The sequence below is a fragment of the Terrapene carolina genome, unplaced genomic scaffold (assembly GCF_002925995.2).
Source record: "Terrapene carolina triunguis isolate 2854851 unplaced genomic scaffold, T_m_triunguis-2.0 Scaffold130, whole genome shotgun sequence".
NCBI classification, from domain to species: domain Eukaryota; kingdom Metazoa; phylum Chordata; order Testudines; family Emydidae; genus Terrapene; species Terrapene triunguis.
The window spans coordinates 3,690,586-3,711,367 of NW_020664481.1; the positions used below are offsets into that span (position 1 = coordinate 3,690,586).

The following is a 20,782-nucleotide window of genomic DNA, read 5'->3' on the forward strand; positions in this document are numbered from 1 at the left end:
TTCTGGCATGTGCTGCTTGCATCATAAATGGTTTATAGAAAACAAAATTAAAGTTTTAAATGAATAGCCTTCTATTTTCCTAATTTGTTGAAATTCCCCACACTTTTCCCACCTTTTTCTCTTCTACTGAATTCCAGCCTCTTCTCCTTGACAATGATTAGAGTAAATGATAACCTCAAATTGCTTTTTGTTTTCCTTTTTTGCCAGTGTGGAGTCATAAGAGTACTGCATGACAAGTTCTTTGTTTTTCCTTCAGAGATCGGTGATATCACAATGTTATGTCTGTCAGAAGATCTGTGGGATTCTTTGTAATAAGGGGGTTTTGGAAAGCAAATATTTCTAACATCCATAGTTATACTCCAGTAAGGAAACTGACACTAAGCCTAGTTAACTACATCTTGCGTCTTAGTATGTGAGTCAAACTTGTTATGATGTACAAGTTAGTGTGTGTGTGTGTGTGTGTGTGTGTGTGTGTGTGTGTGTGTGTGTAAAGGAGGTTTTCTCCCCCTTCTTCTTACCTAACCTGTTTGTCTTGTAGATCATGGATGCATATTATGATAAGATTGTCTGTCCCAAGTCTAGTGGAGCTACTTTCTTGGCAGTATGTCGGGGAAAGGTAATGTAGAACAGAGTTTGTCATTCTTGAGAGCAAGCTGCTTTTTGCATTGAGTTTGGAAGACTGTAGCTCTTCCAGATACTATTTTTAGCAAAGAGAAATGTGTGTGTTTGTGTATCTATAAATAATCACATGCATAAAAAAGCCCTAGTAAAATAAAGGAGCAAATGCAGACTGCATAGTTTTTCCAACTCTATTTTAAGTGCACAGGTCTGTCATTCATGGTTTTACTAGTGATACGTTCATAATCTCAAAGAGGACTGGCTTCATGCTTTCCTACATTTTCTGTTGGTTGCTCACAGAGGAGCTGTATTACTGTATGAGAGAGACTGTATTAGGCAAGACTTGACAAATGTTTCTGTCAGCCTAACATTATAAGGAAACAACTGTCTGAAATGTTGTGCAATTTCAAAAGATGAGCTAAAGTTAGTTCAAACCCAGTGCCTGCGCTGGAGCCCTTCTGCCAGTTTTGGTGGTTTTATGGTCATACTTTCCTATTTTTAGAAATTAATTTGATCCTCTTGAAATGGTTGTATTTGTTTTGAATGTTGAGGTAGGTGCCCCAGAAGAGGAGCACACTTTGTAAATAGATGTTATTAATGGTCATCCTCTGGTGTATGGAAAGTTCAGGCATGAAATGTATAATCAGCAATTGGTGTGCTGGCAACACAGCCTGGAAATCAGGAAGATTTTGAAATGCTTACTATCTCAGAAACCATAGAAATAAGAGAGAAGCAGAGAAACCTCTCCTTACACACTTTGGCTGATGTGTTACTCGGTCAAGGCCTGGTAATAGGAAAACACTGGGATTAAAACCCTGGCAATAAAAGTAAGGAATCCAGTTCAAACTGTTTGTTTCCACTACTCTCAAACTACAATTGTTAGATGTGTAATTTAAGGCAGAGAGGCCACAACCCCTGAACTGCTCTGAAATGTCACTTAATTCCCTGTTAGTGATTGAAAGCACTGTTCATCTTCAGGCCAGCGAAGGCTTGGACTTTGCAGACATGAACGGACGAGGTGTTGTTATCACTGGGCTTCCATTTCCCCCTCGCATGGAGCCAAGAGTCGTTTTAAAGATGCAATTCCTGGATGAAATGAAAAGACAAAGTTCAGGGGCACAGGTAAGATTGGGGAACTTTTTCGCAGATGATTTTTTGCCAGTCCATTGTCTCATAGTTTCTCTCTCCAGCATATGGCTTTTCTTCCCATCTCTGTGGGGCCACAGTAAGCAAAACTGCTCTATCAGACCATACGAATTTGACACCCCTCTCCCACACCCCACCTCCTGCTGGGTTGTGCTGAAATGTTAAATTCTTCAAGTGATTGCACGTGTCTGCATACACTGCCTGATGTAGAATGAACACGTGTAACACATCTCAAAGAACAGCAGTGACCGTTCAGATTAGTAATCGTTTTTTCCGCTTCTGATGTCTATGGTTCTTGTTCACGTTGATTCCAATCGGGTGTGCGTGCCGCATGCTCGGTCGTCGGAAAGTTTTTCCCTTAGCTCCCGTCGGGTCAGCTGTGGAGCCCCCTGTAGTGGCGCCTTCATGGTGCTCAATATACGACCCTGCCGACCCGACCCGACCCCCCTTCAGTTCCTTCTTATCGTCCGTGACGGCCGTTGGAATTGCGTTGGCTTGCCTAGCAAGTGCTTCCCTTAGCGTTCTTCTTTAGTTTGTAGTTCAGTCTAGGTTTTAGTTAGTAGTTAGTTTTAATTTCCTGTACATAGTGTATATAATAGTTTGGGTTAGTGTGCGGGGTCCTCGCCTATCCCTTACCTTCCCTTGGCTCTGGGGCCTGCCTCGGGGCCAAGGGTTTAAACCAGAGGTGGGCAAACTATGGCCTGCAGGCCACATCTGGCCCGCGGGACCATCCTGCCCGGCCCCTGAGCCCCCGGCCCCTCCCCTGCTGTTTACCACTCAATATGACTATGCTATCACCCAGCATGCCAGAGATGATGCAGCATTTGGCAGAGCGGTGCTCCAGTCAGCGATTCCTTAACTCTGACCCCACCTCCGGGGGAGAGCTTGGGAGTCACCTGATTGGAATCGATGTGAACAAGCACTCGAAGAAAAAACAGTTACTCATGTTCTCATAACTCTTCTTCGAGATGTGGTGTTCACATCCATTCCAATACCCACCCTCCTTCCCCTCTGTCGGAGTAGCCGGCAAGAAGAAACTGAAGGGGGGTCGGGTCGGCAGGGTGATATATTGCGCGCCATGAAGGCGCTACTCCAGGGGGCTTCACAACTGACCCGACGGGAGCGGCTAAGGGAAAAACTTTCAGATGACCGTGCACGCAGTGCGCACACATCTGATGGGAATGGATATGAACACCCACGCCGCGAAGAACAACAGTTACAAGAAGATGAGTAACCATTTTTTATAATCAAACACAGGTCATAAATTTCTTGAATACAGTTGCATTCAAAATAGCTTGAGTGTATGGTAACCATTTATCTTTCAAAGGGAATATTTGGTCCAGAAGGAAATTGGTCAGGAAGTATAAACCATGGGTGTGGTGGGCTATGTTTGGCAGCCTTTCAGGTTTAAGTACAAATACTATGTAATTCTTCTTCATCATCTTGCAGGGTAGCTGTTAGCTATTTAATGACATGGTAAGTGCATTGTAGAGCCAGGGCTAAAAGCCCTAATTCAGTGGCTAAACACCAGAGCAGGTTATATATTAATAACTAGGTCAGAGTTCCATAGCAATAAGTAGTGCCTCAGTTTAGTCGGAAGGGACTGCTTTAGCAGAGTCTTGCAGGTGATTTGCACCTTTTAGAGATACATTTATAGCATGTATTGGAGACTGAGACAAGTAGCCCCTGCACTGAGAATACATTTTACCTACAGTAACTCCTCACTTGTCCTGGTTAACGTTGTTTCGTTGTTGCATCGCTGATCTATTAGGGAACGTACTCCTTTAAAGTTGTGCAATGTTCGCTTATAACGTTGTTTTGCGGTTGGGGGCTTGGAACTAGGGTGGGCCGGTAGCCCCCCTATTAGTTCCCCTCTGAAACTAAACTAAACAGCTGTTTCGCCGCGCTCAGGAGGAGCGGGGAGGCACTGATCCGCGGGGGCCCGCCGACGGGTGGGAGGCACTTGGGGAGTGTGTGGAGGGGAGCTGATAGCGGGGCTGCCGGCCCACCCTGGTTCCAAGCCCCCACCCGCTAGCTCCAGTGGCTGCTCTTCCAGAGAATCCCACAAGTAGTGGACAAAGTACTGTACTAGCAGGCAGCGGAAAAAAATTCCCTGGAACGTAACCTCCCCTATTACATTAATTCTTATGGGGAAATGGGATTCGCTTAACATTGTTTCGCTTAAAGTTGCATTTTTCAAGAACAGAACTACAACATTAACCAAGGAGTTACGATATTTGAATAGCTTGATTTCCCTCCCCTCTCTTTCTCCCTCCCCCCCCCCGGCCTTTTTTAGTATTTATCCGGGCGTGAGTGGTACCGGCAGCAGGCTTCCCGGGCTGTGAACCAGGCCATCGGCAGGGTTATCAGACATCGCCAGGACTATGGTGCCATTTTCCTTTGTGACCACAGGTGAATTCTTGTGTTGAATAGAATTGACTATAAATGATGTACTTGTCAACATTCATCTCTCTCTCGCGCGCACACGCACACACACACACACACCTGTATGTATAAGTGCATTAGTATGACTAGTTGAAGAAGGCTACAGTTCATTAGTGATCATCAACAACGACCTAGGTATCATTCTCCCTAATAAGTGAAAATAACGTATATGTTCATCCTCTGTTCTCCTTTCCCAAAATCATCTCTCTCCCCATTCCCTCCGTAAGGCTGGTAGTAGTATTAGCAGATGCAGAATAAGCTGTCAGTGATTATTTGATTATTTGTGTGTGTGTAGATATATATCTTTTTTTATATATCTTTTCATGCCAGGCGTTAGAACTTCCTGAAACGCTAATACAAGTTACGTGAATACAGAGGTTCCAGTCCTGCTCCACACTAAGTTTGAGAAGGCAGTGAAGGGTAATTGCAGTTTTGAAGGGAAGTGCAGGAAGAAATTACATATTGCCAGAAAATCTAAAAATGGTCTCACTTGTATTTCTAACCAGAATCCCTTTTCTGGGAAACGAGTGAATTCCTGCCATTGCCATGAAACATGTCTGCTTGAGTAGGAGTTTTGTTTGATCATTTTGCGTGTTGGTAGCTATGCCGTGAACCTTCTGAGCATGCCATAGCCTCCTTGTTTTCCTGAGAATGAGACTGAATCACCACTTTGTACTTTGCATGGTTCCCATTCAGTTTCTGAAGAAAGCTGGTTATTTCCATTTTCCCATAATGTTTTGTTTCTCAGGCCTTTCAGCTGGTCTCTGCACTACCTGCAGCTTCTTCCTTTGTTTATTTCTGACTTAGCCCCCAGAAACCTCTGGATACAATAAAGTTTCATTTAAAAATAAACTATCTCAAGATTGATATTAATGATTATGGGGTAGGTGACCCAGAGAACTAATGGTCTAGCACAAAGGTTCTCAAACTGAGTCTTGTGACCCCTCCGGAGGTTGTGATGTTATTACGTGGGGAGTCGCAAGCTGTCAGCCTCCACCCCCAAACCCCGCTTCACTTCCAGCATTTATAATAGTCTTAAACATAAAAAAGGTGATTTTAATTTATAAGGAGGGTCGCACTCAAAGGCTTGCTGTGTAAAAGGGGTCACCAATAAAAAAGTTTGAGAACGACTGGTTTAGAATGAGCCTTTCGTTTCTGGACATCTGGGCACGAATCCTGGTCTGTGTTCACAAGTGGGAATAAATTTGGTGGTTTCAGCCCAATCTCTAATGAGCATTTTTCTACCTTATGCAGCTGCCAATCAGTTTTGGATAGTATGATATAACTGGTGCCTAGCAGGAGTGTTGCAGTTCAGAACAGAGGTGTAGTGATAGACACAAACACCCTGGCTCCAGCTAACTCTTGGTCTCCTGGGCACAAAGATCAATCCTAGGTTTTTTTGTGTTCTTACCCAGCTGCTTGTTCTTACTGTTCCGGCTTAGCTCCTTGGTTCCTTACTTGGCGTTCCCAGGAGTAGGGGCATAGTCTTACTATGAAATTGAATTTGTCATGTTGAGGACAGTGTCTACATATGCTCTTAAGACTTCACTCTCATCCCTGTTCCAGCTCCTCAGGTGAGATGTCGAAAGCTGCCTTCTGCTGAGAGATTAATTTAGTGGAGCTGTTTGAGGGATTTTTCTCCTATTTTCCAATTCTCCACAGGTTCGTGAACAATGATGTAAGATCCCAGCTGCCCTCCTGGGTCCGCCCTTATGTCAAGGTTTACAACAACTTCGGGCATGCAGTCAGAGAGGTCTCCCAGTTCTTCCGTATTGCTCAAAAAATCGTAGGTATTGTCAGACAAAGGAGGAGTTTTTGTCCAAGGGTGTCAGGGACTAGGCGCACTCAGCCATAGGAGGGCTGGGCAGAGGGTCTCATCATTCTTAAGTGATCTCCTTTACTCAAGACTCTGAGCTGCACTGGGGGATTCTGAGGGTCATCCCTCCCAGGGAATGTGTCACCAAGCTACAGGGCCTTTTGGGCTAGATTTCAAAGGAAAAGACTCTTCTCTTGTCTTCCTCTCATCCAGCCTGCCCCTAAACACAAGTTGGTTTGGTCTGGTATATAAAATGAGGGAGTGAAACTGATGATATATATTTCCTAAAACTCCCCTCGTCACCCACATGGAGAGGACATGGAAAAATTGATCAGACTCTCAAATTATTTAGTTCCAAGCTGGCTGGTATGTAAAATGAGAAGCAGCAGCGGTTAATAGCACAGGCCAGAAATCATCCTATCATTTGCCCATTTGGTACTAGGACATCTTTAATACTTTGGCTTCTGCCTTGGCATTAGGGAGCTCTTTGATTCACTAGTACAATACAGTTTGCATGCTATAGGGAGTTACGGCTGATAGACAAAAGGATTTTGAAGTTGAGGGCTAAGATGGTGCCGTCAAAAGAATACAGAATAAAGGTGGCAGGGTACTTTGTGTCAGTATCTGTGTGTGAGAGAGGTGTGAGCCTGAAATTGAGTTTATAATTCTCATGCACTTAGAGGGGTTCAAAAGAGAACTGTCTCATTGTAAAGGGGGGCCAAAGGATAGTACATCTGTATCAGAAGGGGCTGCTTTGCAGAGAGAACATCATCAAGATTTTGTGTGATGCTTCCCACTCTGACATCCCTTTACAGCTGCATGATCCCTCTGTTCCACCTGCGTCTTTCTGTGCTGAACCTCCCCATCTCCAATTAATCTGCCCATGCTAATTTCTAATTATTCAGTTGCATCTCAGGTGCATACGTGTTCAGACCTCTCAAAATTCACAATCAAAATTTAGTTTACCTTCAGCTTTGCTCTTGGGTTCTTTCATTGAAAAACCTTCAGCCTTTGAAGTGGAACAGTAGCGTTTGCCTAGTGTAACATTTTCCAGTCTTTGTGCAGATGCCCCCACCCCCAACACGGAGCTCCTGCCCTAGCACCATATGTGAAGGGGACCCGACATCATCCACGTCATCTGAGCAGCCCCTCTCCCAGACAAAAGCCAAGAATTTAGATGACCATGTTCCTAGTTTGAAGAGGAAGCGAATGGGTAAGTCTGGGTGTTTGCATTTCTAAATTGTTTACAATTGTGTCTTCCTTATATTATAGGAAAACACATACACTGAAGATTTTTTTTTTAATCCAAAGATTCTGGGCCAAGCCAGAGGTGGAACAGGGAGACTAGGAAGTGCAGAGGGGCAAGAATCCAGGAAGGGTTAAACAGAGGAGGGCCAAGAATCAAAAGGGATATAGACTAACAGTAGGGAACTGGGGAACCACATGGGAGAATGGAAAGACTGGAAGGAAGAGACTGATGGGTATGGAGTGGGTTGGGTACCAAGGCGCATGAGATGACAGCAGACTGGGGATGCATGGAAAGGGGGCAGCAGATGGGGGTAGAGAGAGGAGGCAACCAGGCAGACAGGAAATAGTCTTTTATTTGCATTTAAAAACTCCAAACATCTCAAATTTTCTAGCTGTATAACTCAGCTTTCACTGTGAATAAACACATGCCATCCCCCGCTCCATTGGTACAGGTGCCTGAGGATGTTTCTTTTAAGGGTTCTAAAATGGAATAGACAAAAAAGAAAATCTGGCTGGCCGCTGAGATGTCCAGGTGGAGGGAATGTCAGATAGTTACCCCACAGGAAATATTTTGGTGTTTTTGAACAGCCTTGAGCATCTGGGGCTTCAACAGGTTGAATTTCATCATGGATATATTTGGTATGACTTGAATTCTGACCAAGGCTGACTATTCTGGAAGGCAACATAGTCTGCTGATGAGAATAGGCGACGAGAAGTCAGAAGGCTTGGGTTCTGATCCTGGCTCTGCCTCACGCTTGCCATCTGACACCCTGCCTCCATTTTTCCATCTACAAAATGGGAGTGGTGATTTATTCACCTTTGTAAAGTATTTGAAATCCTCCTAATAAAGAGGCTAGATGCTGTTAGTTACATACTCCATCTCCCATTTTGTTCAATAATAGCCTCCTGTACGTTGTTACAGCTCAGAAAACAAAACGAGGGCATTGGCATCAAGTGAACCAGTGACCTAAAAAATTGAGCTTAACTGATGTCAAAGGTAAAATATTTTTCATGCCAAAGAAACTAGAACAGACTGTTCTGTTGTGGACTACCTGCCATTCCTGAATTTGACAGTGTTTCATTGCACAATAGATATGGTCTCCAAGCCAATTGGTGTTCTTAGAAATTATTCTTGCTTTCCTGATACTTTCTGATTAGAGAGACAAGATGGGTGAGGTAATACCTTTTATTGGACCAACTTCTGTTGGAGGGAGAGACAGCCTTTTGAGATTACACAGAGCTCTTCTTCAGGCCACTGTGTAATCTCAAAAGTTTCTCTCACCAACAGAAGTTGTCCAGTAAAAGATATTACCTCACCCACCTTGTTTTTCTAATATACTGGGACCAGCATGGCTACAACAACTCTGCATACAACTTTGTCTGATTGTTTTGCCAGAAGTAAAAATATTTTGCTACTCTACTCAGTAACTGACACACAAAGGTAGGTAGTCTCACAAGCTAAAGAGAAATAGGTGATTTTTTGTGTGTGGGGAGAATGCCTTTTTAGAAGCATCAAGCTGATGTTGCCAGAATCTGGAACTGTAGGGTTAAAGTATCTACAGACAGACACAACTAGGCCCTAAAGGATGAGAATATATTTCATGGACAGGCAGCTTGAATAAATGGCAATAAGATGTCAGTTTGGTACGTGTAATGATAAGCACTTCATAAGCTCAGTGAGGTGATTGTCTAGTATAGTAGTATACGTGGCTAATAGTAGCTAATAGTCTCACTTTAACAAGTTAAAAAAAAAGTCTTCTGTAACACCACAGAAAGTACGTGTGTTGATATTAGTCTTGTGCCATGTCAAAAGTTAATTACATGGACTTCACTGCAGGAATTGGGCTCTGAGGGCGATTCAGAGACCCACAGTGTTTAAACACAAATAACTTTGGTAGTAAGAGTGGCAGTAAGATTTCTGAAGATCACTCGGTGTAAACTGTTTTGAGTTTAAATCTGATTTTATTCAAGCTTTTCCCAGACCATCCTTTAAATACAGAAATCAGAATTACACGTATAAAGTCGCCAAGTTGGAAAAGATCAGCTAAACTGACTTTTGTTGACTCAGTTGTTCAGTGCTGTTCCACTGCAAGAGAGACAAAGGATGAGAGAAACCAGCACATACTACTGGGTTGCCACATGGGGGTTAGCAGGGATGTTTGGTAGGAAATCCTGTAGAATCCATCAGAGTTGTTGGAAACATTGGCATGTCGCCAGGCATGTAAGAGGAGGAGGAGGTATGTAAATTTCTTCTTGGAGTATGTGTCAGTGTTGATCCCACTGTAGGGACCAGATGTGTTTTGACCAGCAGTGTCTGTCAGAGCTGCACAGGGGTTCCACTGAGCTGCCTCATATTCCATAGAAGGGCATAAAGGGCAGGGTAACTGCCACGCTGCTTCACTTCCCTCTTACCGCCCATGACAGTGAGATGGAAACCAGTGAGTGTTTGACCCACTAGTTCTTAAGTCAGGCAAAATTACTTCTGGTTCTTCTGAAAATCTTCAAAACCACTTCTCATCTTCAATTTCAACCACTGTGGACTGATTACTATGATAGAACCAAACACCTCTTCTCAGACACCCCTTACAGATGCTCTGTCCAACCCTCCCCTTCCCCCACCTCAGCCCCAAAGTACAGTGTTTCTGTAGCGGTGGATTCAAAATCTGCAGGCTTCTAACCCTGTCCATCCTGCGATGGACTAATTCCCCTTAAGGACAGGCACAGTAAATGTCATTTTCTGCTTGGGAGGATCTCATGTTCTGAGCAGGTGCTGAGGGTGCTTAGCCTGGACACCTCGCAAATCATGAGATGTGAGGTTGAAACTCCACCTTCTGGGCCCAGACTTCAGATCCAGAGGCAACCTCCAGAAGCTTCCTACTGAACAAACCAGCATCATTTAGCACCCCATCAAGCAGACAGGTGACAGACTACCATGGAGAATACGCCACCGAGAAAAGGCCTGTCATCGGCACCAGCACCAAAGTTGACCTCTGCTTTGACGACAAAGCTGGCACCAACATCTCAAACACTGAAGTCGAGCATTGGAAGTGGCCACTTTGAGTACTGGAGCAGAAGCTTAAAGCCCTCCCACACAGCATCCTCCCACACAGACAGGCACAGCAGGACCTCTGGGGAAAAGCCCTCCAAGCCACTCACAGTATCGAGGGATGGAGAGAGAGATCAGATTCTCCTGGCAATGATGGCCGTACCATTGGTGTCAATCCTGTCCTTGTGGGATGAGGCTCAGGCTGAACCAGGCCCATTGTCAGTGGTGAGCTATCCATCGGCACAGACTCCAGTACTGAAAGCAGCTTATACGTCAGCATCAGCCCTAAAGAAGTTATGCTCCTCACCATCACCGAGGCCATACATTCTCCCTGTCCTCAAGCAAGCAACTGAACATCAAGGCACATTTCACCAGAGCGCAGGCAGCAGTATCTGTCTGCCTGAGGAATGTGCTAGTCTGAGTTCTGCAAGGCAACTGTGTAGAGCAACTCATTAACTTTTCTGGTTCTTTGAAATCCCATGGCATTCCCTTTGGATCCCATGACCTGCCCTTCATCCCTCCTTTTCAGGTTCCTCGGCAACACAGGCTTTGGATTGCAAGGGAACTCAGGGAGGATTGCAGCTGCCCCATGTTTTATGCCCTCATATAAGAGCACGAGGAGACATAGTTCCCATATACAGCTCCAATGGACACCACTAGTCAGTCTCTGTCAGAGAGCGAGAGAGAGTCTTGTGCATGTAAGGCATGTGCTCACCTATTGCAGGATCCACCCTGACTGCCTATATCTTGGAAAACCACAGTTACTGCAGGGTAAGTAACAGGTCTGTTTACATTCTGTCTTAATGTTGTAGGGCTGCTGGGGGATGGGGCAACCAGCCTGTGTGTGGAGTACGATCAAGAGCTGATCTCATCAAGGAGGCAGCCCATTGGGCTCTTGGATGCATTGGAGCACAGTGAGAAGAGCAGTGAAGGGGCAGAAGAAGACCACTTGCCAGGAGAGGAAAAGGTAATGGTGATCACATACAGAAGAGCTGTATTTAGGTTTGAGTTGAACTACTGATCCTAAAATTAAATGTTTGGTTGACAACTTATGGGCACTGGATCCAACTCCCTTCCAAAAAATACCTTGTAATTCACCACCATTAACAAGAAAGGTCTCGGGATGAGCTTGAGTAATAGCTTCTCTTTGGAGAAGGGCACCCTGCCACCTTCTAGTATGTGACCTACACATTCACATTGATGCTAATAATGAAGTTATCACTGCTATAGGTGAGAGACAGACTGCCAGAAGTTAGCATTATACTTTTAGGGCTGAGGAGTCCTCAAAAAAAGGTTGCTATATATGCAGAACCTCATGGTGGACATTCACTGTAGCTGTTGGAATGTGAAGATGTATTACAGGAAAACTGGAACTCCTTTTGAATTTTTATCTGCCTGTAGAGCAGCATTCAAATGGGAAATGGACTCTGTGGCTCTGAGCCCACACTGCACAGATAGAAGTACCTTATCACTGAGCCACAGGAGCCCTGCAATGCCATTGCACAGTAGGGTTAGTAAGCTGCTTCTATGCTACTGCTTTTCCTTAGACCTCTTCTAGAGAGAGAATAGTCTCTACCTGGGAGGTCTAAGTGAAATGATACATTTCTGATCAGGCTGGTTTCCTCCTGCTGTTCCAGAAACGAATTTTTTGCAATTAGTAATGGAGTTACGTTGGAGTAGCCTGGTTTCCTGTCTCAATATGGCCCCTGACTCCATTACATGAAGGAATAATTTTACTGTTCCTGCTAATCAGTTTTCTTTAACACTGAGATGTCTCTTATGAAATATTGCTTTCAGGGTTATTTCTTGTGCACAAAGCTGTTCAATATGGGGTGCCATTTGCCAGTCGGGGGGATAAGCACCCTTCACCTGAACCAGGTTGATTCATTACTGGCTGTATCCTTATTTCTCATTCTGTAACACACTATTACTTAAATCAAATTAATTAAAAAGCCATACGGTAGTTGTGTTTATCCTGCTCAAACTCGCACAGCTTTGAGCATCACTAGGCAATGAGAATTGCAGTTATGAAAGAGAAGAACATCAATAGCCAGTTCTTAAACCCAACATATCTTGAGGGTATTTTTATCTTCTAAATTTAAATCTGAAAAACAACTCTGAACAAAGCTCAAAGATCTTGGTGAATGACACAGTAAATATTCAGCAATCATACACAAGCAGGCAGGATTGTATTAGTACCCTGCTGAATATGCAAATATTTTCTTCTGAGAGTGCTTGCTCATATCGATTCCATTGTAGATGTGCACACGCCCACGTGTGCGGTCATCAGAGATTTTTGCCTTAGCGGTATCCATAGGGCCGGTTGTGTCGCCCCCCCCCCCTTGAGTGCTGCGCTCATGCACTGATATATCAGGTGCTGCCTGGTCCTATGCCCTCTCAATTCCTTCTTACCGCCCGTGGTGGTCAGTCAGAGCGCCTTTCCTTGCTCATCAAGGACTTTTGGTTTTCTTCCGTGGACTTTGTGCCTATAGGCTGTCTACATAGATATTTTTAGTGTTAAGTACCTGTTTGTTTGCAGTAGTTAGTGTTAGTAGTTAGGTCCCAGTGGGGACTTTGGTCCCAGCGGGGCATGCCCTGGTCTCTGGGCTTTAAGCCCTGTGAATCCTGTAACAGGCCTATGCCTGTTAGCGACCCCCACGGTAGCTGTCTCAAGTGCCTGGGGGAAGCACACATTAGAGAGGTGCCAGATTTGTTAAAAACTTTCGACCTTGCATGCAAAAGGAGAGACGCATCAGGCTCAGAGCCCTCCTTATGGAGTCTGCCCAGCGTCTGAGCTGTCCCGTCATGAGTCTCCCAGCACCTCAGCATTGGTGCGAAGTGCGCCACCAGCACCGGGGCCCACTTGTCACCGCTCTGCGTCGCTGGTTCCAGAAGAGGGCTAAGAAGCATGGCTCCCTGGCGCCGACAAAAAAGGGCCAGCTAGCAGTAAGCAAAGAGCCTGCCCCAAGCCGCCTGCCTACCTTGGACCCCCGCAGTTGGCCCTCTCCAGTCGGGGCCGTCAGCCCACTGAAAGGTCCTTCTCCGACTCCTGCGAGTGGGACTGGACCGACTCCCCTGCCAGCACCAATGCCTTCAAGAGCCCAGGTGTCGAAGGAGCACAGATCTGGGCTAAGGCTCCCCAAGAGAGCAAGCCCGCCGACAAGGCTCCCTAGAGAGCGGTGGAGTGCCACTGATCCCTCGAGATGATGGTGCGCTCTCCACCTCCATACCGCCGGTCGCCAGTGCCATCGTTGAGATCAGCGGGGACTTATTGTTGGTCACCAGCTCCATGGTCACGGTCGCTGTTATCTCGATGCAGCTCGCCAAGAGGGAGGTGCTGGTCCACCTATTGGGCCCAGGAATTCATCACCCTGGTGCAGGAGGGCACCTCAGCGGCCCTCTGCGCCCTGCAGATTGCGTGGGATGTGGCGGACTTGGCGTCCGGGGTGGTGGCATCCATGGTGGTGATGACGCACAGCTCCTGGCTTCAAACTGCTGGGCTCTCCCAGGAGATGCAGACCTCCATTCAAGACCTTCCTTTTGATGGGAACGGTCCGTTTTCTGATCAAACGGATGCAAGGCTGCATGGGGTGAAGGACACCAAAGCCACCCTCCGTTTGCTGGGCATCCACATGCCGCAGTAAGCTGTTCCAGCTGCCCCACCACCAAGGTCGTGGCAATCTCATTCTGGACCTGTCAGGAGAAGGGACAGGGACACTACATTTGGTTGTTGCTGCCCTTCTGCCTCCCGCTCACCTGCGCAGCCTAGCTGCATCTGAACCTGGCGGCACTGCTTGGCAGTTGCGTGGCTGAGCGTGGATGAAAAAGCTTGTTTGGCTCATGTTCAGCAAGTTTTTCTTGACATCAGGAAACCCTCGAACAGGGCAACCTACCTGGCAAAATGGAAAAGGTTCGAGTATTGGGCCTCGGAACGGTGCTTTCGGGCCGAGCAGGCTTCGCTGCAGGACATCCTGGTGGACTACTTGCTGCATCTTAAGCTTCAAGGGTTGTCTCGCTCTTCTGTCAAGGTCCACCTGGCAGCCATCTTGGCGTTACATCCCCCGGTTCAGGGCAGGTCCCTCTTTGCCCACCCCATGACGGTGCGGTTCTTGAAAGGGCTGGAGCGCCTCTACCCACACGTCCGGGAACCGGTCCCACTGTGGGACCTGAATCTCGTGCTGTCCAGGCTCATGGGTGCCCCACTTCGAACCCTTGGCTCCTGCTCTCTCCTACTCTTCTCTTGGAAGGTTTCTTTTTTGGTCGCTATAACGTTGGCCTGTAGGGTATCGGAGATCAGGATGCTCACTTCAGAACTGCCCTATATAGTTGTCTTCAAGGACTACAACTTCTTCAGCTGCACCTGGTGTTTTTGACTGAGGTCATGACCTAGTTTCATACTGGCCAGGATATATATCTACCAGTCCTTTGTCCTAAGCTTCATGCATCAGATGAGGAGCGGAGGCTACACACCCTGGACATCAGAAGGGTGCTGGCTTTCTACATAAATAGAACAAAGCCGTTCTGTAAGTTGACACAGATGTTCATGGCAGATAGGATGAAAGGTCACCCAGTGTCCACTCAGAAGCTCGTCCTGGATCACAGCCTGTATCCACCACTGCGATGAGCTGGCTCAGGCGTCATCGTCAGCCTTCCTGGCACAGGTGTTGATCCACGAGATCTGTCGGGCCGCGACCTGGTCGTCCGTCCACACGTTCGCATTGCATTACACGCTGACCCAGCAAGCTCGAGAAGACGCTGGCTTCAGCAGAGCAGTGCTACAATCTGTGAGGTTGTGAACTCCGAGCCCACCTCTGAGGAGTCTGCTTGTGAGTCACCTACAAGGGAATCAACATAAGCAAGCACTCAAAGAAGAAAAAACGGTTGGTTACTTTTTTTGTAACTATTGTTCTTTGAGATGTGTTGCTCATGTCTGTTCCATTACCTGCTCTCCTGCCCCTCTGTTGGAGTTGTCGGCAAGAAGGAACAGAGAGGGCGTAGGGCCATCAACCCCTGATATACCAGCGCATGAGCACGGCACTCAAGGGGGCAACACAGCCGGCCCTATGGATACCTGTAGCACGGCGCAGACTCACCCCTGCAGCGCTTCCTGCTGGTCGTCCTCGGGAATTAGCTCTTTGACCCAGGAGCGCCCTCTGCAGGCCAGTGATCAGCTTGCCGTTGGCCCCCGTGTCCCTCCCGGACCCTGGTGCCCTTGGCTTGGGTGCTGCCCCCCTGGCAGTGCCCCACTCTCTCTGGGTCTCCCCACCCAGGGGAACCCCCACCCCCTATCCCCACATCGCCTCAGTCGTGGCTACTGCCAGTCACCATCTAGCCCCACACTGCAGTCTATCAGCCAATCATCACAGGCAACAAGGGGTTGGACTGGCTGCCTTTACCCACCCTCAGGTTGCCCCTCTGCAACCCCAATACCTATGTGGGCCTAGGACCAGGCCCTGCAGCCTGGGGAGTTGCTGGCCTAGGGCTTCCCAGCCCCCAAGGCCTTTCCCCAGCCCTGCCTCACTCTAGGTCCCCGGTGAGTTCACTGCAGCCAGGCCTGTCTCTCTCTCCAGTCAGAGTAAGACTCCTGCTTGAGCTCCTGGCTCAAGCCTGTATAGGGCCAGCTGGGCCCTGATTGGGGCGTGGCCCCAGCTGAGCCTGCTTCCTCCCAATCAGCCCAGGCGTCTTGCCCTTCCACAGCCCTCCTCCAGGGCAGTTTTAAACCCCTCAGGGCAGGAGCGGGTGACCACCCCACTGCACTACCACTAAGGCAAAAATCTTCGATGACCGCGCACGTGGGCGTACGCATCCCTACAATGGAATGGACATGAGCAACACATCTTGAAGAACAACAGTTACAAAAGGTGAGTAACCGTTTTTTAGTCACCATCCTGAAAATGCACTGTCTGCCACGTTCTCAATAAGTTAACCTTTTCTTGGGCAAGCAATGAGAAAATAAGTCGTTCGATATATCTGCTTCCTCAAAAGGAATGTGGAGACCTAAAAATTTGGGATCTCCCACTGCTTCATCAGTGTCGCTCAGATGGGCGTTTTCATTATCTTTGACCCTGCTTATACTACTAAGGGAGTGTCTGTTGCAATTAAAATATTGTACCCCTCTCCACACTTCCCTAGCACATCCATTCTCCTCTGGAACCTTGTCTAGAGTCACAATTTTAAGGAAAACTTAACTAGTGCAGCTCACCCTCTTCTAGCAATGGTGAGAGCTCTAGGGGTAGAGCTGCCATCAGTGTTTTTACCATTGTGTCACCTAATGCTGTTCTGACTGACTTTGAAAGGTAAAGTTTCTGCATGACTGCATTTTAATATGCTAGGCAGTGTCCTTGTCTGATTTATCTGTTGAAAGGAGGGAACTCAGGGTCGGGGAGGGAATCAAAATCCTATCTTTTAACATTTAAATCAATCTTTGATTTAAAAAAAAAAGATTAAAAAAAAAAAAAAGCCTTATTTGAATTTTCAACTATCTGCCTCAAGGTTCAGTTTATAATAAACTATTGTCTTCTGAATAAATAAAATAAACTCAAAATGTTGAAAAGGATCAGTATATTAAGAATTACATATGCTTACAGTTTTCATCACAGCAGATTCATGACCCTGTACTCTACAGTCTGCTTTATGGAATGCTGAAATACAACTGGATAAAGACTCTTCATAGCCTGGATTAAGGCATGACTTGTTGGTATTCCTTAAAACTCAGCTCTCTTAAGGCCAGATTTGCCCTCATAACCTTTGTGGGCACAGAATAGTCCTTGCTAGGGAAAGAAAGCTAAACCATTAAGGAAGGAACACAGTTTCTCTTGATGTGAACTTTTGCAGTGCTTTGTCAGCCAGTTGTCCAGTTCTCTCTCTGCATTGTAAAAGATGTCTATACAGGGAATATTTTGAATTAGTTTTGCATACAATGGTCATTTCAAAATAAAAAATAAGACTGCCTTACAGAGAGCAATCTCCACAGGTTAGGTTTATCTCTAATTTCTATAGTTCTTTGATATGAGGATCTCTGGAGGAAGTAGGAAGGAACAAAAGAGTGGCCTCTGCCTTACTCACCCACTGTAATGCCAACATCATTTTCTAGTTAGGCCATTCCACACATTCAAATGAATGTGTTCTTCCTCTCTGAACTGCCCCATATCTTATTTCTTTGTTCCTGTGCTTCATTCACTGTCTTCTGAATCATCCAGTAGGCGAGTGCCTTTCCAGAAACCCAAATTTATGTGCTTCATTGACACAGTTTGTCATGATTTGCTTTGTCTCCTTGGAGTGATGTCACTGTGGGGGATTAACTACCTTTATTACAGAAAATGACAAGGAGGGGGGGGGGGACGACAAAATAAACTAAAGCCTTTTAATGCTGTCTTTACAGGCAAAACGTTTATCAACACTCTCCCTTCAGTACGAGAAGAGGTTAACAGATGAGCAGAAAGGAGGAAGAAAGAAAATAAAAATAGTCAACAATCTGGTATGTGTTTGTATTGAACAGTTTATCTGAGATAAAAAGGCTGTACCAGATATCTTACATATTTTATAGGCGGTGCATGTAGCAACATCTGTAGTTAAAGTTGCCCAACAGTTTCCAGTATAAGACCCTGTTTCCAATTTTCTTATATCCTGGCCAAACTTAAACCAGAAAATTTCCATGATGAGTGTCTGACTCAGATTGAATTTTTGGGAGAATTTTCAGCTACAGTGGTCCACCCATTTCCAAAAATTAGATTAGGGGAAAATAAGTTGTTTTGCCCATGTAAAAAAACAAAATCTTACAACCATTGAAGAAAAAAGCTCTAGCACCTTCAGGCTTTGGAGCAGGGACTTGAAATTTGGCAGGGATGTCACCCAAGTGTTAAAGATGTGCCTTTTCCATCCCTATGAAAATATGTCCAAATTTGGACAAGTTATAAGCACCTGAAAAATCGGAGTTTGCACAAGTTCAGTAGAGGTTTGTTAGTTTGTCAGCTAAATTTTCTGAAGATTCTGTCTGCATTGAGCATGCTCATAGAGTCTAAGGCCAATAATGACCATTGTGATCATCTAGTCTGACTTCCTATGTAGCACTGGCTGTAGAATTTTACCAAATAATTCCTAGAGCAGATGCTTTAGAAAAATATCCAATCTTGATTTAAAAATGGTCAGTGATGGAGAATCCACCACGACCCCTGGTAAATTGTTCCCATAGCTAATTATTCTCACAGATAAAAATTTTATGCCTTATTTCCTGTCTGAATTTGTCTAACTTCAGCTTCCAGCCACTGGATCGTGTTATACCTTTTTCTGCTAACTTTGAAGAGCCCATTATTAAATATTTGTTCCTAGGGCTGTCGATTAATCACAGTTAACTCATGCGATTATTTTAAAAAATTAATCGCGATTAATCGCACTGTTAAACAATAGAATACCAACTGACATTTATTAAATATTTTTTGATGTTTTTCTACATTTTCAAATATCTTGATTTCAATTACAACACCGAATACAAAGTGTACAGTGCTCACTTTATATTATTTTTGATTACAAATATTTGCGCTGTAAAAATGATAAACAAAAGAATTAGTATTTTCCAGTTCACCTCATACAAGTACTGTAGTGCAATCCCTTTATTGTGAAAGTGTAATTTACAAATGTAGAATTTTTTTATTCCATAACTGCATTCAAAAACAAAACAATGTAAAACTTTAGAGCCTACAAGTCCACTCAGTCCTACTTCTAGTTCAGCCAATCGCGAAGACAAACAAGTTCGTTTACATATACGGGAGATACTGCTGCCTGCTTCTTATTTACAATGTCACCTGAAAGTGAGAACAGGATGCAGAGTTAGTGAAGAACAAAGGGACAAGTTGGAAAAGCTGCAGAGCTAGGGGACAAGGGCAGGAGCCTGGGTGGAAGGGAATTAGGAGCGGGAGCCCCAGGAGAGGTGAGGAGAAACGCAGGAGCCAGGGTGAGGAATGATAGGAGCAGATGGGGAAGGGGGGAAGAGAGGGGAGCAGGATGGAAAGAACAGGAGCTGAGTGTGTGGGGAAGTATAGGAGCAAGGTTGTCGACATCCCGGACCTGCAGGAGAGGAAATAGCATCGAGGTACAGAGGCAGTTGCTGGGGAAGGGGGAATAGGAGAAGAGGAGGGCAGGGAAAGGCTGAGGGGACCGGGGCGGAAGGGTTTCTTATCTCTAGAGCACAAGCCCCTACCAAACCTGGAACTGAACCCATTATTGCTGAGATTCATCATTCCTTTGCTGTCTGGCAACTAGCTGTGAAACTTACTGGCAAAGTGTGACTCCTTCCCCCTCCAGAGGCATGTCCCCCTGGAAGATATTAGCCGCCTCCTGCTACTAGTTATTTCAATTAGCTTGAGTGGTAGAGGACTGCGCTATGGGTCTAAAGATCCTAACCCTGCTGTTGACTCGTGTGAGAGTCAGTGTGGTTCCATATGGTGGAATTTTTGGTTTTGTTTTTTCAATTTTTAAGTTTAAAAAAAACAGGAAATTACATTTAAAAACTACATTAAATGAACATTAAGGTTTCAAAGTCAAGCAATCAGTTGGTAAGGAATGCCCGCATTGAGGTTGCTTGTGAAATCTGAATTAGACCCTCTTGCGTAGATGCTTTATATTATACATTCTTTAATTACATGTTCACATACTACTTTTTTTTCACAGGATTCCTACCTCATTTAATGCACAGGGATTGACAATGCTCTGGGAATGAATCAGGGTTGTGTAGAGAAGGTGACTGTTGTCTGTAGGACCTCTACCTCATTTGTGCAGACATTTGAAAGGCATGTGGTGAATGAGGCGGCCATCACGTAATTAAAGACTGCATTATAATGCATATTCACGGCAGGGGCTGAATTAAGGTTGATGGTGTGACGAAGTGGGACTGTTCTTAATGTTTCCTCTGAATACTGTGTGGGTGCCTCAGTTTCTCCTATGCATTTCTTAAGTCTCCAGTCTGCATAAATGGCTGACAATCTGTCTCCTAGCAACAAATGGCCAGGGCCCTTTCCCCCTTGCAAGGGGATAGCTAAAGGTGAACAAAGAGATCAGGTGACCTGGCCCAGGAAAGAGACAAAGGCCAGAAAGGAGGGGCTGGAGGGGGTTTCAGTTGGGAGCTGGCTGGGGACGAGAAGTGAGGGCAGACGGGGTTATCTGGTTCGCTGGGCCCCAGAATGGACCTGGCTGAGGGGTCCTGTTCGCTGTACCTACAAGCTCTGTTTTAGACCGTGTTCCTGTCATCTAATAAATCTTTGTTTCTCTGGCTGGCTGAGAGTCACGTCTGACTGCGAAGTGGGGGTGCAGGACCCTCTGGCTTCCCCAGGACCCCGCCTGGGTGGACTCGCTGTGGGAAGCACACGGAGGGGCATATGCTGAATGCTCCAAGGAGAGACCCAGGAAGGTGAAGCCGTGTAAGCTTCCTGCCCTGAAGACAGTCTCCTCCAAGGGAGAGGAGGCTCCCC

General features: G+C 45.8%; 1 protein-coding gene across 3 annotated transcripts in view; it reads left to right on the plus strand.

Annotated features, from left to right (window-relative positions):
- RTEL1 (regulator of telomere elongation helicase 1) overlaps nucleotides 1-20,782 on the plus strand; it is a 99,066-nt gene that overhangs the window by 51,366 nt on the left and 26,918 nt on the right. For all 3 annotated transcript variants that reach the window (XM_026652802.1, XM_026652803.1, XM_026652804.1), the window contains exons 22-28: nucleotides 539-616; nucleotides 1,597-1,740; nucleotides 4,061-4,176; nucleotides 5,872-5,995; nucleotides 7,091-7,238; nucleotides 11,132-11,286; nucleotides 17,701-17,796. In XM_026652802.1, the coding sequence (XP_026508587.1) occupies nucleotides 539-616; nucleotides 1,597-1,740; nucleotides 4,061-4,176; nucleotides 5,872-5,995; nucleotides 7,091-7,238; nucleotides 11,132-11,286; nucleotides 17,701-17,796 (861 nt within the window). The remainder of the gene's footprint in view (nucleotides 1-538; nucleotides 617-1,596; nucleotides 1,741-4,060; nucleotides 4,177-5,871; nucleotides 5,996-7,090; nucleotides 7,239-11,131; nucleotides 11,287-17,700; nucleotides 17,797-20,782) is intronic.